General features: G+C 38.3%; 1 protein-coding gene across 2 annotated transcripts in view; it reads right to left on the reverse strand.

Moving 5' to 3' along the window:
* Positions 1-3,883: 3,883 nt before the first annotated feature.
* The window catches only part of tspan6.S (tetraspanin 6 S homeolog), a 21,194-nt gene continuing 7,123 nt past the window's right edge, over positions 3,884-17,954 (reverse strand). The window contains exons 3-8 of one of the 2 annotated variants that reach the window (XM_018233009.2): positions 16,191-16,265; positions 15,970-16,068; positions 14,870-15,025; positions 12,913-12,996; positions 8,152-8,247; positions 3,884-6,353 (exon numbers count right to left, since the gene is read on the reverse strand). In XM_018233009.2, coding sequence (XP_018088498.1) covers positions 8,179-8,247; positions 12,913-12,996; positions 14,870-15,025; positions 15,970-16,068; positions 16,191-16,265 — 483 coding nt within the window. In that variant the 3' untranslated portion in view covers positions 3,884-6,353; positions 8,152-8,178. The remainder of the gene's footprint in view (positions 6,354-8,151; positions 8,248-12,912; positions 12,997-14,869; positions 15,026-15,969; positions 16,069-16,190; positions 16,266-17,954) is intronic. The other variant, XM_041574409.1, reaches the window with a different exon arrangement.

Genomic DNA, 17,954 nt, shown 5'->3' on the forward strand with positions numbered 1-17,954 from the left:
CACTGCGCACCTTTACCCCTCCTAAACTTATTGCTCCACACAGGCAGGGTCCACTTTATGAACAATGCTCGTGACTCTTGATTTCAGAGCGCCCTCTGCTGGTCAATTAAGGAGTAGTCCTAATTGTAATGTTTACTTCCTAATCCTGATGTTAAAAGGCATACTAGATGCTTGTCATTGTAATCATAGCTCCAGAGCCTCTCCCGTGTGAAAATAAAAACAATCCTTACATCGCCTTACGACAGCATTCTGGTTCTATTTGCTCATTCTCTTCTTTTACTAAATAAATTCTACACTGAAGCATGGTTTCTCAGATATTTCCAAAAAAATTCCAAATGAGTTTAAGGGTAACAAACTACAAACATTGCCCTGGAATGATTTTTGGCCCATCCTAACAAGTGGATTTGCTCCAGGTTGTTCAGGTTAGGTGGATGTTCATTTTAAAGTAGTACATCAGTTTCCCTTTTCATAAATTATGCAAAATTGGATCCTGGGACCCCATCCCCACAAGAGGGAGGGGGGCGAGCAGCCCACAAGGCTTCTGCATCAGGTTTTTTTCTTAGTGTCACACTGGCCCAGTCTAACCCTGATCTCCATCATGGGACATTTACTGCCTTAGTGCTGTCCGAGGTGTATCTACTAGCAGTTCAATTGTACCTGGGCCTGCACCCACATGGAGCCCACCGGAGCTACAAAAAAGGTAAAACGTGAGGGCAGGGAATTTTTGCATGCGTGCAGTGCAAGCGGCATGTGTCCAGTGAAAGAGGGGAGACGAATACTTATCCTGCCCCAGAGCCTGGGCTACATTAGTTACACCTCTGACTTGTGGGGCTCTGTGAGGCTCCCTGTCACAGCATTTCTGTCCTCAATGTGGGCCCCCAGGGTTCAGTCATACACTCAGCTGTCTTGTCTGGATTAAGACCAAAGTAAGAATAGAGCTCACACACCGTTAGTGTGTCTAGTGATACCCAGTCAAGTCCATAGTACAAGTAAAATTAAATGGCACGAGATACAGGTACAGTTGTGTTCAGTCTGACATCACTAACCTGATCAATCACTGCTTTGGTAGAAATTGTATTTCTACATGGCAAATAATTTACTAGTAGGTGTAGCAGAGTAATAGTAAACCAACAGACCCAACAGTCATGACATGCATGCTGCTGATTCTGTGTAATTGAATCATTAATTGAGGCTTGTTCCAAATAATAGCAGTGTGGAATTTAACCAAAACCTGAAAGATGTGGAAGAAAATGGAAAACTATCATTGAAATGGACAGAAGAATAGTCAAAATGGCAAAGATCAGCTTCAAGAAGGTCTAATGTTACCTGTCAGTACTGTTACAATTAGAAGACGTCTATGTGAAGCCAAACTATCAGCAAGAAGCCCTCACAAAGTCCCATTGTTGAAAAAACACATTGACTGACTGGTGCAGCATTTTGTAGACCGACAGTTAAACGTGAGGGCAGGACATTTTTGCATGCGTGCAGTGCAAGCGGCATGTGTCCAGTGAAGGGGGGAGACGAATACTTATCCTGCCCCAGGGCCTGGGCTACATTAGTCACACCTCTGACTTGTGGGGCTCTGTGAGGCTCCCTGTCACAGCATTTCTGTCCTCAATGTGGGCCCCCAGGGTTCAGTCATACACTCAGCTGTCTTGTTTGCAATTAGAAGACGTCTATGTGAAGCCAAACTATCAGCAAGAAGCCCTCACAAAGTCCCATTGTTGAAAAACACATTGACTGGCCTAAAGAGAAATGGTACAGCACTTTGTGTGAACAGTACTGTGGGAAGACAGTGAAGCATGGTGGCACAGACATCGACGATCGGACGATCGAAGGAAAAATCGTTGGATCGAACGATTAAATCCTTCGAATCGAACGATTCGAAGGATTTTAATCCATCGATCGAACGATTTTCCTTCGATCAGAAATTGCTTAGAAAGCTTATGGGGAAGGTCCCCATAGGCTAACATTGGTGCTTGGTAGGTTTTAGGTGGCGAAGTAGGTAGTCAAAGTTTTTTTTTTTAAAGAGACAGTACTTCGACTATTGCATGGTAAAATAGTGAAATGATTTTTAGTTTGAATCGTTCGATTCGAAGTCGTAGTCGAAGGTCGAAGTAGCCAAAAAAAACTTCGAAATTCGAAGTTTTTTTCATTCTAATCCTTCACTCAAGCTAAGTAAATGTGCCCCTTAGTCTCTGCAGCTTGTTTGTGTATGGGGCACTCTGACAGGCCTTCCCAACCTCACCAGACAGTTTTAAAAATCTGATCTGGGCAACAGCCATATCAGCTCATTGATGCAGTCCAAACACCGATGGCCTGTATCTCCATTGTTGTGATCCAAGGGCTAAATGATTGGATCAGCCCACCTCAAGGTGTTTGGCCAGGTCGCCAAACAAGTGGATCTTTCATTGTATGGTCAACTTTAGGCTACTGAGAAACAGGCACTACTACTCTACTGAACTCCAATCGTTTTTGTCTCTGCACTGGCAGGCCTGGGTGCAGACAAAATGATTGGATATTTGGCCTGTGCACTAACTAGACAGTCTTAAGTAAAGTTCCAAATGATCTTAAAGGAAAATACCCCTCAAACAATGTAGGTCTCTTTAAAAATATATTGCATGAAACAGCTCACATGTAAAACCCTGCTTCATGTAACCAAACCATTTTCATTATATACTTTTCTAATAGTATGTGCCATTGGTTGATCATAAATAGAAAATTGCCATTTTAAAAAATAAGGACCGCCTCCTGGGATCGTACAATTCACTGTGCACACAAACAAACCAAACATTTACTATGTCTCTTATGAGAACAAATCCGCTCCTCTAGTTCAGCTTAATGTTGAGGTTCATCATGCATCTTCTTTCTGTGTTGTCATCTGCAGTTTTTGTATTCTGGAGGACTCAACCATTTGGTTGTCTTGAAATATTAACTCTCCATACCTTTACCAACAATATCCAGATATACTTAACCTTCTTCTCTACCACTAAAATTTCAGACCCAGTGAATTATGACCACAACTGTTATCCGGACAAACACCCAGTCACCCACCATGACTGATAATGTGTTGCGCAGGAAATTACCCCTGAGCAATCATGGGCTGGTGGATGACCCTGCTGAGCAGGTACACGACTAAAATTTGTGCCTGGCCGGTGAGGTCCAGGAGTGGGTGATTGGGGTCAGGGGATATAAATACCTGTGTTGGCAAGCGAACAGGTTCTTCAGCAAAAGGCAGCAAGAGGTGAAGTCTGTGCCCACCCCCCACCCTTAATTGATAATAAATATAAATATGGCATGAATATTATTAATTGTAAACTTTTTTTGGATACATACTACTGAAAAAGAAACCTCCAATCTCCAATATACTTTAAACGTGTACTGTTTTTATAAGATATACAATCAAATCTTCACTTTTTTTAAGAAAAATTCAGTCAAAACCTGTGTATCCATATGCTCTTTATCATTCCCTCCACTTTTTACCTTCAAAGCTCCATCTCTGAAAACTTAATTGAAGCTATGTAGTAATAATAATGTAAACAGTCTGCCTAATAAGAATCAATATATCCTTTTTTTATTATAAAACATTAATTGTTTTGTTTTACTTTTTCATCTCTCCTACAACTGCCTTTATAACTACCACCAAATTTTAAACAGACATAATGAACTCTGTATATGCAAACTCCTCCCTTCTCTCACACAGGTCTGTGCCAGGCTTTCATACAATGAGGAGCTCTTTATACTAAGGGTTTATTTTTGGACCGGAAACTTTAACTACCTTTCCTCCTCCCACAGTTAAAAAGAACCAGAGAAAAAGATTTCCTTCTATATGAATATAAATAACTAGATCAGGACATTTATACTGAAAAATGAAACCACAAAGAAGAAGAAAAAGGCACGTTTATTGTATATAAAGACAAGAGTTCATTGTTATATTAGAAATAAGAAAATATTACATTAAAGCAGCATATAATACTGACAAACCATTTGTCGTGCAAGTCAGAAAAGCATTCCTGCTTGACTAGGTAAACACTATATATATCTCCGTTGTAAAATAGAAAATAGTCAAAAGATCATAAAAATACATCACATAAAAATACACAAAAAACAAAAGGAAATCTGTAGACACAATTTCATATTTAGTTGGCAACATTCTGCTAAACCATTAGGAGCTGATCACCTAACCTCTGCAATTAGGCTTTTAGAAATGCTAAGCTCCCTTGTTTTGCACATACATATAAACCTTTCCCTTGTTCTGGCCTTGGCCAGCAGAAGATTGTACCACCACAGATTGTACAGTCTAAGGTAGTCAAGTGTATAAAGGCACTAGCTAAAAATGAACAGACATTAAAAAACTGTTAGAATAAAAAAGTATTTAGCATTAGCTTATATTGGGTTATTTTATAAAGTGTCCCTTTTTCAAAATTTATACCGCTTCATATCTGGTAGATGCCTTGCTCACACATCAGAGATGGGCTACAAAAGCTAAGCACACACAACCAGTGAAGTCAATGTACAATGCTTGTTCATTTCATATGGAATCCCTATATGGATATAGCATCAAAGTATAAAGCAAATCTCTTTGAATGGCATCACATTGTGTCCTAATTAACAGGCAGCACCAATAACTACAGACGAACTTCCCTTGATGGACAGCTTTTCTTCTGGGCGTATGGACAGTCAGGACCCAAAAGCAATAGAAAGAGCTATGAGAAATTACACCTATGGAAGTCTCAGGAGCTGTGGTAGCCTTGAGTTTTGCAGCTCATAGAGACTCATGGAGACTAATGGCCCCGCTATTGCTTGCTCTGGCAATCACCTAAACACATTAGTGCAAGAGTTGGTCAGGTCGCTGTTGCCTTGAAACATGGCAAACTCCATTTCTAAGATAAAAACCAGTATATAAAAGCACTTGGAGGGAATTTGGGCAAACTAGTGCTACCTCCTGAGATAACAAAAAAAAACCCCCACAGAAATCACCTTGTGTGCCTCTGCCCTATCAGAGGCTCATAGCACATGTGGTGATTTGTTACTGCTGCAGTGGTCTCTGTGAAAGCCAAATTGATTAAAGGCCCTTAAAGGAGAAGTAAACCTTTAAAATAAGTGAATGTAAAACTGATGAGGGGGCTATTGTAAGCATGTAATTTACATTCATTATTTATTTTCTTTTAATTCCAAGATATTAAGGGATACATCTACTGTTAATATGAATGAATTTTGATACAACAGCACCACCTGCTGGTCAGTTTCCCACTAGTCTGACCACCAAGTAGTCAAAAGGAAGTTGTCAGGAGAAATAAAGAAAGGCTTCTCTTATGTTCTTCTGCTTAGGAAAGATTTTCATTTTCATGGAAATACAGTATAGCTGTAACATATAAAATTGTGGAAACTCGCTGCCTGTGGTAGACACTGGTAGTGAGAGGCGGGTACAGAAAGCCATGGAGATTCTGAGTGGTTCCTGTCACCATCAATATCATTGTGCTGTGCTGGGGGAACATTTAACACATAACACCACACGGTGCGACTAGGATACGGCTCTTTCTGTTTTTGTTTATGAACAAAAAAAATAAGTCACAGTGAACACTTGCGTCACTGACAGTTCAAACAAGAGTCTGACAACAAATGTAATCTAGAATGAGCCATTGTGTAACTCCTACTGCTATACACATAAAAGGTAACTGAAGAACTGAAGTTATCCATTAATAGACACACTGCTACTGTTAGGACAGTTACACATTATGATGTCAGGAGTTTATCCTTGGTCCTTTTAGCTCTGATAACATCTTTGCTTGTGACTATAGTGTTACTTAAAGGAGCATTACATTTTTTAAATGCTTCAATTTCCTCACTGTAATAAACTATTGCAATTTATATTAGTGTTGCAAGGTAATTCCATCATTCTAACAGTTTACAGATGTGTCAGTTATTTTTTGTATACCTACCATCACCTCCCAAACCTGTCACTGTGACATATGGCTTACTAACTCCTGTCCTGTCCGACAACCAAACAGCATATACAAGTAAAACCATAAAACTATGGGTAAACAGGGAGTAAGGGGTGTTAGTCTAACTGGAAAATGCCATAGCAAACCATGGGAATGTGGCTGCTACAATCTAAGAAATCAGTGGTCCTGAAAGGCAGATTGTATAATATTATGCATACCAATTGGTTTAGGTGCTGAATAAGCTAACTTAAATGTCCAGGGATAGGACTTTTTGGGGGGGGGGGGGGCTGGAACAGAAAAATAGTTTTCGATATAGGGTGAGAAAGCCTCTTCATGTATCCTATTATTGCTGCACCATCATAGCCAGAAGAAGAATCAGTGCACCCTCAAATCTGACATCGAAACACTCTGTGGGGAGTAGAAAAAAAAAAAAAAAATAATAGAGTCACACACAGCAGTTACAGATCACACAACAGTATAAAATATACACACACACACACACACACACACGAAGAATTCACATAAAGAACAGAAGATGAGCCGCACTCACAGGACTTAAAAAATAATAAATATTGATTTATTTAAAGTATATGACCAACGTTTCGGCCTCCTCCAAGGCCTTTCTCAAGGTACAGAAAATGGTAAAATACGTGCTTTAAATACATAGAATGGCGGGAAAAAACAGCAACACCCTTAATGACGTATAATTTACGTCAATGCCTAGTAACGGTCATTAAAATAAATCACATTAGCTGTTAACTATGTATATTACCCACACTAAAGATTAAATAATCAATTACCTATACCACTATATCACACCTCACAGTTAATCATAATCATGATCATAAAAAGGTTAAAAAACTGAAAAACAAAGCAAGAATGTAACACATTTGTTTCATCAAATTGATATTGTTTTAAATGTTACAAAAATGTCTTAGTTTGAGGAAGTTCCTAGAGTGAAAGCAAGAAATGTGCCTCTCCTATAACACTATACCTATTCTTCCACATGATGTGTAGCGTATCGTAAATATATTACATAAGGGCCATATTAAACTATAATAAACAGATTATAATAAAAAGACGCGCAAACCCATAGGATAATGAGTTGCGGGTATGTGATACTTGGTATACGCTACACATCATGTGGAAGAATAGGTATAGTGTTATAGGAGAGGCAGATTTCTTGCTTTCACTCTAGGAACTTCCTCAAACCAAGACATTTTTGTAACATTTAAAACAATATCAATTTGATGAAACAAATGTGTTACATTCTTGCTTTGTTTTTAAATTTTGTAACCTTTTTATGATCATGATAATGATTAACTGTGAGGTGTGATATAGTGGTATAGGTAATTGATTATTTAATCTTTAGTGTGGGTAATATACATAGTTAACAGCTAATGTGATTTATGTTAATGACAGTTACTGGGCATTGACGTAAATTATACGTCATTAAGGGTGTTGCTGTTTTTTCCCACCATTCTATGTATTTAAAGCACGTATTTTACCATTTTCTGTACCTTGAGAAAGGCCTTGGAGGAGGCCGAAACGTTGGCCATATACTTTAAATAAATCAATATTTATTATTTTTTAATTCCTGTGAGTGCGGCTCATCTATATCTATATATCTATATATGCAATCCTGGCCCCTCTGACGCTCCCCCTCCCCTGTGTGCTTACCTTTTTGCGCCTGAGGGGACATGGATTTTACTATTGAGTGGTGTTCTTATATCTACCAGGGAGCTGTTAACTTGTATTAGGGGGCTGCTATCTGGTTACCTTCCCATTGTTATATTGTTATACTGCTGGGGGGGGGGGTGATATCACTCCAACTTGCAGTACAGCAGTAAAGGGTGACTGAAGTTTATCCAATGAGTCACATGACTGGGGCAGCTGGGAAACTCACAACATGTCTAGTCCCATATCAGATTTTTTTTTATGTTTAATGTTGAAATCTGTTTGCTCTTTTGAAATATGGATTTCAGTGCAGAATTCTGCTGCAGCAGCCCCATTAACTGATGCGTTTTGAGAAAAAAAAACATTTTTTCCCATGACAGTATCCCTTTAAGCATTTCTTAAATCTAGAAGTACAACATAAACTGGTTGCATATATTTTAATGCCCAGTTTTAACAGTGTACATGCTGTGCTGCTGCAACCAGCTGATCTACAAACAGGAAAAAAAAAAAAATATATAGCATAATGTACCTTAATGCCTGCAGCGCAGAGGTTTAGTTACACCATCTCATATTGGTTGTTTGTAATATAACGGGATAGACAGCAAGCCAGGAACATTCCCACAAGCTACAAAAGGAAAAAAAATGATATTTATATTATTATTTAATGATACCATTAAATAAGTCAAAAGCAGCTACCACTTCTTTAAAGGGGCAGCAATGCCATAGTAAAAATATTTACATTTATTTGTTCTGTCCGTTTGTCCATAACCCGATACATTTCCTGGCAGCAGCAGTCCTACTTTACAGGAGAACATTTTTATCTGACTTTCTCATGCACTTGCAACTGTGATGCCCATACCCAAAAAACACTTATTCTAAGAACTGTATCTATTACCTGATATTGTGGTCCCTAAAGTTCACTGGAATTTGAGAGGCAGCCTCTATGTCTAAATACTAATTTATCTACATAAAAATATATTTGAAACATACATGGTTTTTACCAGTGAACATTATTACATTTAACTTAATGGAAACAGTTTATATTTTGTGATTACAGACCCTTTATAGAACTGAGAGGTGGCCTACTCCATGTGCCCTAGGCATATGCTGGAGTGTCATAGATAAGCTTAATTTAGGGACTGTTGCAAAACAGCCATAAACAGAAAATTGAGATCAGATATGTCAAACTGAACTTTTAACCAGTGTTTGATCAAGTACTAAAGTTAGATCTGGCAGGACATCTCTTTGGAGGAAGTGCATCTATTTAGAAGCAAAAATGTCAAAAGTCATGATACCGAGATGATTATCAGCTATGACAACTATTGCTGATTGAAATGATTTCTATGTAGTCTTGCAAAACGCATTTGAACTAAGGAATACATTTGAAGCTTGCAGATTTTATAGAAATTTGGGAGAGGAGTTTGGTGTAAATTAGTCAGCAGACAATGTGGCTTGCCCCATAGAGAACACGGAAACAGCTTTTTTACCTGAAACGCAGAATGAAACAGATCATTCATGTGGCACAAGCTTAAACACATAAAAATGAATCTTGTGGGTCAGCAATTATTTAGTGGGTTCAAGCACCACCTATTTTGAGATCATTTTTGATTTTATGATTGATTTTTCGATCATATCAACATATTTTATAGAAGGCATGGTTCTAAGTTGGCAAACCCATACATAGTAACATAGTAAGTTAGGTTGAAAAAAGACACACATCCATCAAGTTCACAAGATAAAAACTGTGAACATTTTACTCTGCGTGCACCTTTAATCTAGAATACCTACTGTATATAACAAGACTGCAGATATTGAAGCAGTTATGCAACATGCAATACTATTCAGCCACATAGCATGGGGGTTTCATGTGAGGGCAGTAATAAAATACATAAAAAACCCCAATATATTAGGCACCCCCTTCCCCAGTGAATAAAAGGGGCCATTTAATCTATATAAAAGTCTTGTTATACAGAATGCTCAGGATCTGAGGGTTTCCAGATAACAGATCTTTTCGTAATTTGGATCTTTATACCATAAAGTGATACGGACATGTTCCTATAAATATCATAGAAATGTGTCCATATCAAGGTGCTGCACGCCGAATAGATTCCACTAAAAAAAAACCTCAAAGCTGACCCCAGCCCCACAAACCTTTGTGAAGCAGACCCTCTGACACTGCTAATGGATCTTCTGCGTTGTTTCGGTGACCCTGGGCTAAGGGTGGATTGATCCTTCCATAGGCTGACGTTTGGTTTTCTTTTGTAATTGGCCTGTGGAAGGATGGCGCCGTCCCCAGCCCAGTGTCACTAAAACAATGAAGAAGATCGTTTAGAAATGTCGGAGGATCGGTTAAACAAAGGTTTGCGGGGCTAGGGCGGGTTTTAAAGGAAAATATTCAGCGCACAGAACCTCCTAGATACGGACACGTTCCTATGATTTTTATAGGAACATGTTAGTATGAATTTTAATCTCCTAGAAAATAATGTAAACATTAAAAATTTTGCAACCAAATAGTATATGTATATATATCTTAGTTAGAATCAAGTACAAGGTATTGTTTTATTATTACAGAAATTATCTTTTAAAAATGTTATTTGTATAAAATGGAGCCTATGGAAGATGGCCTTTCTGTCTGGAGAATAAGTTTCATGATAACAGATCCCATACCTGTACGCCTTTCGTCAAAATAAATAGAACTTAAGCTAAAATTACATTCTATCTACATTTATTATACAAAAACCATAGTACAGGTATGGGATGTGTTATCCAGAATGCTTGGGACCTGGGGTTTTCCTGATAACAGATCTTTCCATAATTTGCATCTTCATACTTTCAGTCTACTAGAAAATCATGTAAATATTTAATGAATACAATAGGCTGGTTTTGCCTTCAATAAGGATTAATTATATCTTACTTTTGATCAAGTACAACGCACTGTTTTATTGTTATGGAGAAAGAGGGAATCATTTTTAAAAATATGGATTATTTGATTATAATGGAGCCAAGGGAAACATCCTTCCTGTAATTCTGAGCTTTCTGGATAACGGATGCCATACCTGTATTTTCAGGATTAAATAAATAAGCAAAATCTCCAGAACAAATATCAGGCTTATGTTCCACAGGCACAGGAGTATGGCACACACAGGCAGAGCAGCCCACACACACAGGCAGAGTATGGCGCACACACAGGGAGCATATGGGAGGCAGAACAGAGCAAGAGACAGGGAAACCTATCAGGTATCACTGTATGTAATATGTACTACATACAGTGACACAGTGCTGGTGCCCCATTAGCATTTTGCATAAAGTGTGAACAGGTGAACAATGTTTCAGTCCGGGTCTCAGGTGTGAACAGTACAGGACTTTAGGATGTGAACAATACAGGTGTCACTAGTGTGAACAATGCAGGAGGATTACATGTGTGAAGAGTACAGGGGATTAGTCTGAATTTGAGGTTTAAACAATGCAGGGGCCAGTTAATCTCTGTAGTGATACCATTTAAAGTTTACTCATGGTAAGCAAACACTGCAGGTAGGTGGGAGGGCCCAGTTTGGACAGCCCTGAGTTATCTGTTCAGATGCACAAACTTCTGTGCAGGCTGATTATTAATAGTCTTTGTAGTGTCACTAATTAATATGGGTCTACTTTAAAAGGGATAATTTGGAATGACTACAGAGATAAAATGGAACACAAAAGCGCACATGCTGCAAAGCTAATTAGACATTAGATCAGATGTGCAGAGCATAGCAGAATACAAACTAGATTAGCCACAGCAGTATACAAAATCTTAATCGACTGCCTATACCAGGGGTGTCCAAACTTTTAGCTCGCTGGGCCACATTGGAAAAAGAAAAATTGTCTGGGGCCACACATGAAATATACAAACACGTTTGATTTGTAAAATTTGTAAAAGTAAAGGAAATACACAGCAAAGAACTACAATGCCAGTTGGATAACCAGATGGAGCTATACACTGGAATATGGGACACCTGGATATTAATTAGACGTATTATTATATTATTATTACTAACTGGGCAATGGGCAGAGTCCCCCCTCCTCCTGTATCCTTTGCAACATGTCGTTTCCTCGGGAACCAAACTGGGCCGCATTCATATGCATCCCGGGCCGCATTTGGCCCTCGGGCCGCAGTTTGGACACCCCTGGCCTATACTGTAGGTACTTACTCCTAACTGAAGAATCATTTGGTCTAATCTGCAATATAGTTTTGTATAGAATCTGACCCTGACCCTTTAATTAGACAAATGCAACCTCACTATCTGTTTAGCATATCGTATGTTGATCCCTAAATTCATATGACTTACTACAGTCCAAAAAAAGTATGAGAATTACTGGGACCATCTATGGAGCCACTGGAAAGTTACATTCCTCTTGGGATATCATATTGCTTCGGTTAGGTGTTTTCAGACATCATTGCTGGGCAGTAGCCAGAATGAAGGATAAACAACCGCATTGGTCTGGGTGCCACATCAGACCTGGTAGCTGGTTGTTTCCATATTTTGTGACCTAATCTCTGCAAAGTGGAAATTGCTCATTACCAGAGCAAAGTACATTTGACAGGGCCTTGTGGGAAGAATGAGTCTTTATGTCCAGAAACCTCACACTAGAAGTGCCAAAATCAGTGATTGGCAAAACATCCAATACCATGTTCCTGTGTAAGGGTTAAACTACACAAGAGACTTAAGCCAGACAGACTTTGTAGGGTACTTCATTTCATCTTTCACATTTATATAAAACTCGATTTAAAAAAGTGGCTATTTATTGCTTTCATGTATTTACATAGTGATTGTGATACAATGACAAAGTCCATTACATTTTATCTTGTCAGATAATAAAACACAGCAAGCAGCATTCTCTTCCAACAGTTGTGTCAGATGGCAAGTGTTTCATGTAATTAACAGACAGGATTTTAATTTGAGTTACTACACATTTACTAAAGTATTGATATTGTTTGCAGGTCAAAATAACCTGTTCTGCTTCAAAACCAACATGGTAAACCAAGGGTCCCCAACCTATTTTATCCGTGAGCCACATTTAAATATTAAAAAGTCGGGGAGCAATACAAGCAAGAGAAGTTCCTAAGGGTGCCCAATAACAACTGTAATTAGGGATTTAGTAGCTCCTATGTGAACTTGCAGACTAAGCTGGGTCTGTTTGGTAGTACCTCCAAAACTCGAGTCACCTCTGACTTCGTCATTGACTGAGTTGCGGGCACTGCCTGATACTACTATATATATCTATCTGACTGAAATCGAAATTTAGAAGACATTACCTGGAAGCAAGCTATTCCGAAGGATATGCCAGCAACAACACCCATTCGTGACTCCATGACGGTAGTAACCAAAGAAATACAACCCTACAAATAAACAGCAATAGTGAGAAAAATGATTATCTAATAACTTTCACAAGTAAAGCATGCAGTTAAGCTACATCTGCTATTTGATAGGAGAAAGCAATCCCGTAGTATCAAAACATTTTGCTTGAAAAGGAATTTCTTACACCCAAGTTTACCCAACTTACCTATATAAATTCATATTAACAGAAGGAATAGTATGTGTATCCTAAACATGCATCTGAAATTGACTCTGTAGAGACTTACTTCATATATTTCACGTAAAAGAGCAATTTGCATTGCTGTTCCAAAATGCTCAGGTTGATGGGCCTATTTATCATGCTGTGTAAAACACCACCAGTGATGTTGCCCATAGCAACCAATCAGCAATTAGATTTCACCTACAAGTTAGAAAATGCAAGCAACCATCTGATTGGTTGCTATGGACATCAGCCGTGATGTTTTACACAGTATGATAAATATGCCCATCACAGATGCCGAATATGCCCACCAATGAGAAGTCTGTAGTCAATCAACTTGCGGTTATCTAACATACAGAGATATCTGCAATTTTGACTCCCACTATTATGCTGCAGTACATTTTTAGGAGAGGACATGCTGCTGTTTAGTTTTTTGTTCCATTAACTTTGTGTATGTATGGCACATTCTTCGTGAATTTAAACACATGAATAGATGATGCTACTATTATTTTTATTATTTATTTACGAAGGGATGACAAATTTGACAAAGATTATACATCATTCACACCAGTTTCTATCCCAATGAAGCTTACTATCTAAGCAAGCGGCCCAGATTGGCCAATTGAGTGGGCTGGTGCAGGGCTGTTTGGATCTCTGTGTTCTAGAAATGCCAAGGTCTATTTTGAATCCCAGTCTGAGCTGATAGCGAAGGTTCCTATCCCATACATACATACACACTATGGTCAATTTTATGTGAAACTAAGGCAGTGCTAGTGGGCGGAGGCTACAACAGGGTGTTGTACCTACTGCCTGCACCTGCCAAAGCAACAAAGCTGCTGGATTTATCTGGCACGAGGTGTAGATTGTTGGCAGATCCAAGAGAGAAATTCTCTTTGAATGAATCCTTGCGGGAACATGTTTTTTTTAGTGCTCATAGACTTCTCTCTGGGGCTAGGTTAATGGCTCCCAATATCTGTATATTTAAAGGGATTCTGTGATTATTTTTATGATGTAGTTTTTATTTTTAAATTACACTGTTTACACTGCAAATAATTCACTCTACAATATAAAATGTTATTCCTGAACCAGCAAGTGTATTTGTTTTTATTTGAAATATTTGTGTGTAGGCAGCCATTTCAGGTTATTTTGCCTGGTCATGTGCATTCAGAAAGAGCCAGCACTTTAGGATGGAACTGCTTTCTGGCAGGCTGTTGTTTCTCCTACTCAATGTAACTTAATGTGTGGGACCTGGATATTACTACGGAGTGCTGTTCTTAGATCTACCAGGTTATCTGGTTACCTTCCCATTGTTTCCGTTGATAATCTGCTGTTGGGAAGGTACAGTACAGCAGTAACGAGTGACTGAAGTTTACCAGAGCACAAGTCACATGATTGGGGGCAGCTGGGAAACTGACAATTTGTCTAGCCCCATGTCAGATTTTAAAATTAAATATAAAAATTCTGTTTGCTCTTTTGAGAATTGGATTTCAGTGCAGAATTCTGCTCGAGCAGCAATATTAACCAATGCGTTTTGAAAAAAACATTTTTCCCCATGACAGTATCCCTTTAACAAAATACAGGTAAATGCATTAAGATTTTAATAAGTCAACCAAAAGAACAAATTATAGATAAAATGCAAAAGTTAAGGTCAAAATCAAAGGCATTCCTACAGAAAGTTCTCAAAGTGTTAAACTTACCTGTTTAAATACTTTCCCTCCAGCCTTCACTATATCTATCATGTCTGCCTCCGTGCAGTTACCAAGAACTCTGCAACAGCTCTGGGGAATTCCATGTGTTTTAAAGTACTGGGTTTGAGCCCAGTCAGTGTATGATTTAACACCACAGCACTGCAACTATACAGAAAAAGCAATGTATACATTTAGATGGTCAGAACAGTGTTTAGGGCAACTGTTCTACTTTGTGTATATGATAATGTCGTGATCATAGAGCAATTTAATAAACAGAAGAACTTTGGTATAACAAGTCTAGAAAAAGCTTAGAAACAAGAAACAGTAACATCAAAAAATTTAAGTGTTTTAAAGTAATACAAATATAATGCAGTGTTGCCCTGCACTGGTAAAACTACTATGTTTGCTTCAAAAACACTACTATAAGCTGCTTTTTAGCAATAGGGGCAGCCATTCAAAGGAAAAAAAGGCTCAAGTTACACAGCAGATAAGCTCTGTACAACATAATGTTGTTTTGTGTTTACTATTTACCCTGTGCCATATAGCCTTTTTTCAATTTCTGCCATTACTACACAGTAGCTTGTTTACATGAACTATTGTAGCGTTTCAGCAAACAGGGCAGTTTTACCAGTGCAGGGCAACACTACATGATAATTTCATTATTTTAAAACATTTTAAATTTTTGGTGTTACAGTTCCTTTAACAACAACAAAAAACACCATCAGTTTATCAGAGTAGAGGTATAATTGTAATAATTTAAGAACAGAGCCAGAAAAAGAAATAAAACACCAGATACATCCCCACAATCGCTTATTCATAATGGATAGGGCTGCTGTAACAATTGCAAATGAGAGTAACCATCAATATTTATCTCACAGATTTGATTTGTCACAGCTTTCATCCAATAGGTATGTAGCAGACATTCCCAAATGACTAAGCTTGAAAGGAAGTTTCAATGAGCTGGATGAGGTGGGGCCAGAAAATGTGGATACACTTACACAAAAGCAAAGAAACAGTGTTCTTGCAGGTTAGAGGTGGCCAATAGCTACAATAATATGTTACCACCATTCCTATTTGTGACAGTGTTGTTAAACATCAGTGCTACTTACTGTTCTCTGTATAGTATCCACAGCTTGGCTCCTGGGATCTCCTGTAGAATTGTACTGCTGGAGAGCTTCAAAGTAACCTTGTTCAAAACTGTTCTTAATCTGCAAATAAATACAAACATTGGAAAACCCCAGTTTAGAAACTCACCTAGATCAGGCTCACAGCAGCACATAGATTTAGATACTACTCTCAAAGAGTGAAGAAACAATTTTTCTACCCTTACCTCGTGCCTGAAAACCAAACCCACAATGGCTGCTATCAGTTCAATCAGGAAAATGACAGACAGGAACATTGCATACTAAAATGAGAAAAGGAGTAGTTAAAGATCTCAGGCACAAACATGCTGGCAAAGATCACGTTCCTCATCCTTCAGTAAAGCTAAAGCAGAAGGAAAGCTCCTGAAGCAGTTTATTGCCAATAGATTAGCCACAATAGTGCCAGCTAGAACCGTATATTTATTCTGCAGAATGCTTTACCATACCTGAGTAAACAGCTCTTGAAGTGTTCTCTGTTTGTTTAGGATAGCAGCTGCCATATTGGCTTGGTGTGACATCACTTCCTGCCTGAGTCTCTCCCCGCTCGCTAATAGCTCTGGACAGGAAGGGGAGGAGGGAGGGGGAGAGGAGCAAACTGAGCATGCTCAAGGCCGCGCCCTGGAGGTTTAAGCTGAAAACAGGAAGCCTAATACAGAAGCCCCTGTGTACACAATTGAAGAAAATAAATGCGGTGTTTCTTTTGACAGAGGTCTCAGAGCAGCACCAGGGTTTACTGGTGTATTCATATAGACCTTTCTAATAAAGCTTACTTAATTTTAGCCTTTTCTTCTACTTTAAGAACTACAGCTATAAAGATCAAACAAGACCCTGGTGCTAGTTTACATACATAGTTCCTGCATTGCACAGTGTAATTACACTGCACCTAATCAAACTGTTCAAAGCGAAGTAATGTTTGACTTTTACTCGCAGCTGCAATTGTGCAGTGTTTTAACTATGTTAGTAAATGACCCTGCTGTGAACACTGGATCATTCACAAAACAACCTAACGTTGTCTCCATGCATACATAAATTGTCACTTGCATAACAGAAGCCTGACAACATATCATTATTTAAAGGGAGCAAGTATTTTCCACGTGTATTGCTAAAGAGTCCAACTTCAAGGAGTCCCTTCCCTGGTTTATGTGTAAGACCTACAGATTGTCAGCTTCCTTAGATTTATGCACAAAAACAGCAGCTCACATAGTTGACACTATCTACCATGGACAAACATGGAAAAAAATGACACATGGGGAGGCAGATTTATCAAGATTCAAAGTTCGAGTTCATGGGAGTTTTTTTTTTTTTTTTTATAAACTCCCATGAACTCGAAATTAGACCAATCGAGATTTATTAAAAAATTCCAATTTTTCAAAGTTGGGTGAATACTATGGACCCAAAAACTTGTATCGAATTCGAATAGAGTTTTTCAAACTCCATTCGAGTTTATTTTGCACAAAAAACTTCAATGTCAGGAAGGCTGCAAACAACTCCAAATTGATCCCAGGACATCTTCCATAGGCTAAAACAGCAATTCGGCAGGATTTTGATGGCAAATAGTCGAGTTCTTAAAGGAAAACTATACCCCCAAAATGAATATTAAAGAATCTTACCAAACTAGAGTATATAAATATTACATCTCTTGCCTTAAACCATTTCATGATGGTCTCTTTGCTGCCTCAGAGATCACCTGACCAGAAATACTATAACTCCAACTGTAACTGGAAGAAGTGTGGATGCAAAAGACAGAACTCTGTCTGTTAATTGGCTCATGTGACCTAACATGTATAGTTTGTTTGGAATATTTGTGTGCACCGTTAATTATACGATCCCAGGGGGCTGTCCTTATTTATTTAAAATGGCAATTTTCTATTTATGATTAACTAATGGCATATACTACTAAAAAAGTATATTATTATGAAAATGGTTTATTTACATGAAGCAGTGTTTTACAT

This window comes from Xenopus laevis, chromosome 8S (genome assembly GCF_017654675.1).
Source record: "Xenopus laevis strain J_2021 chromosome 8S, Xenopus_laevis_v10.1, whole genome shotgun sequence".
In the NCBI taxonomy this organism is placed as follows: Eukaryota; Metazoa; Chordata; class Amphibia; order Anura; family Pipidae; genus Xenopus; species Xenopus laevis.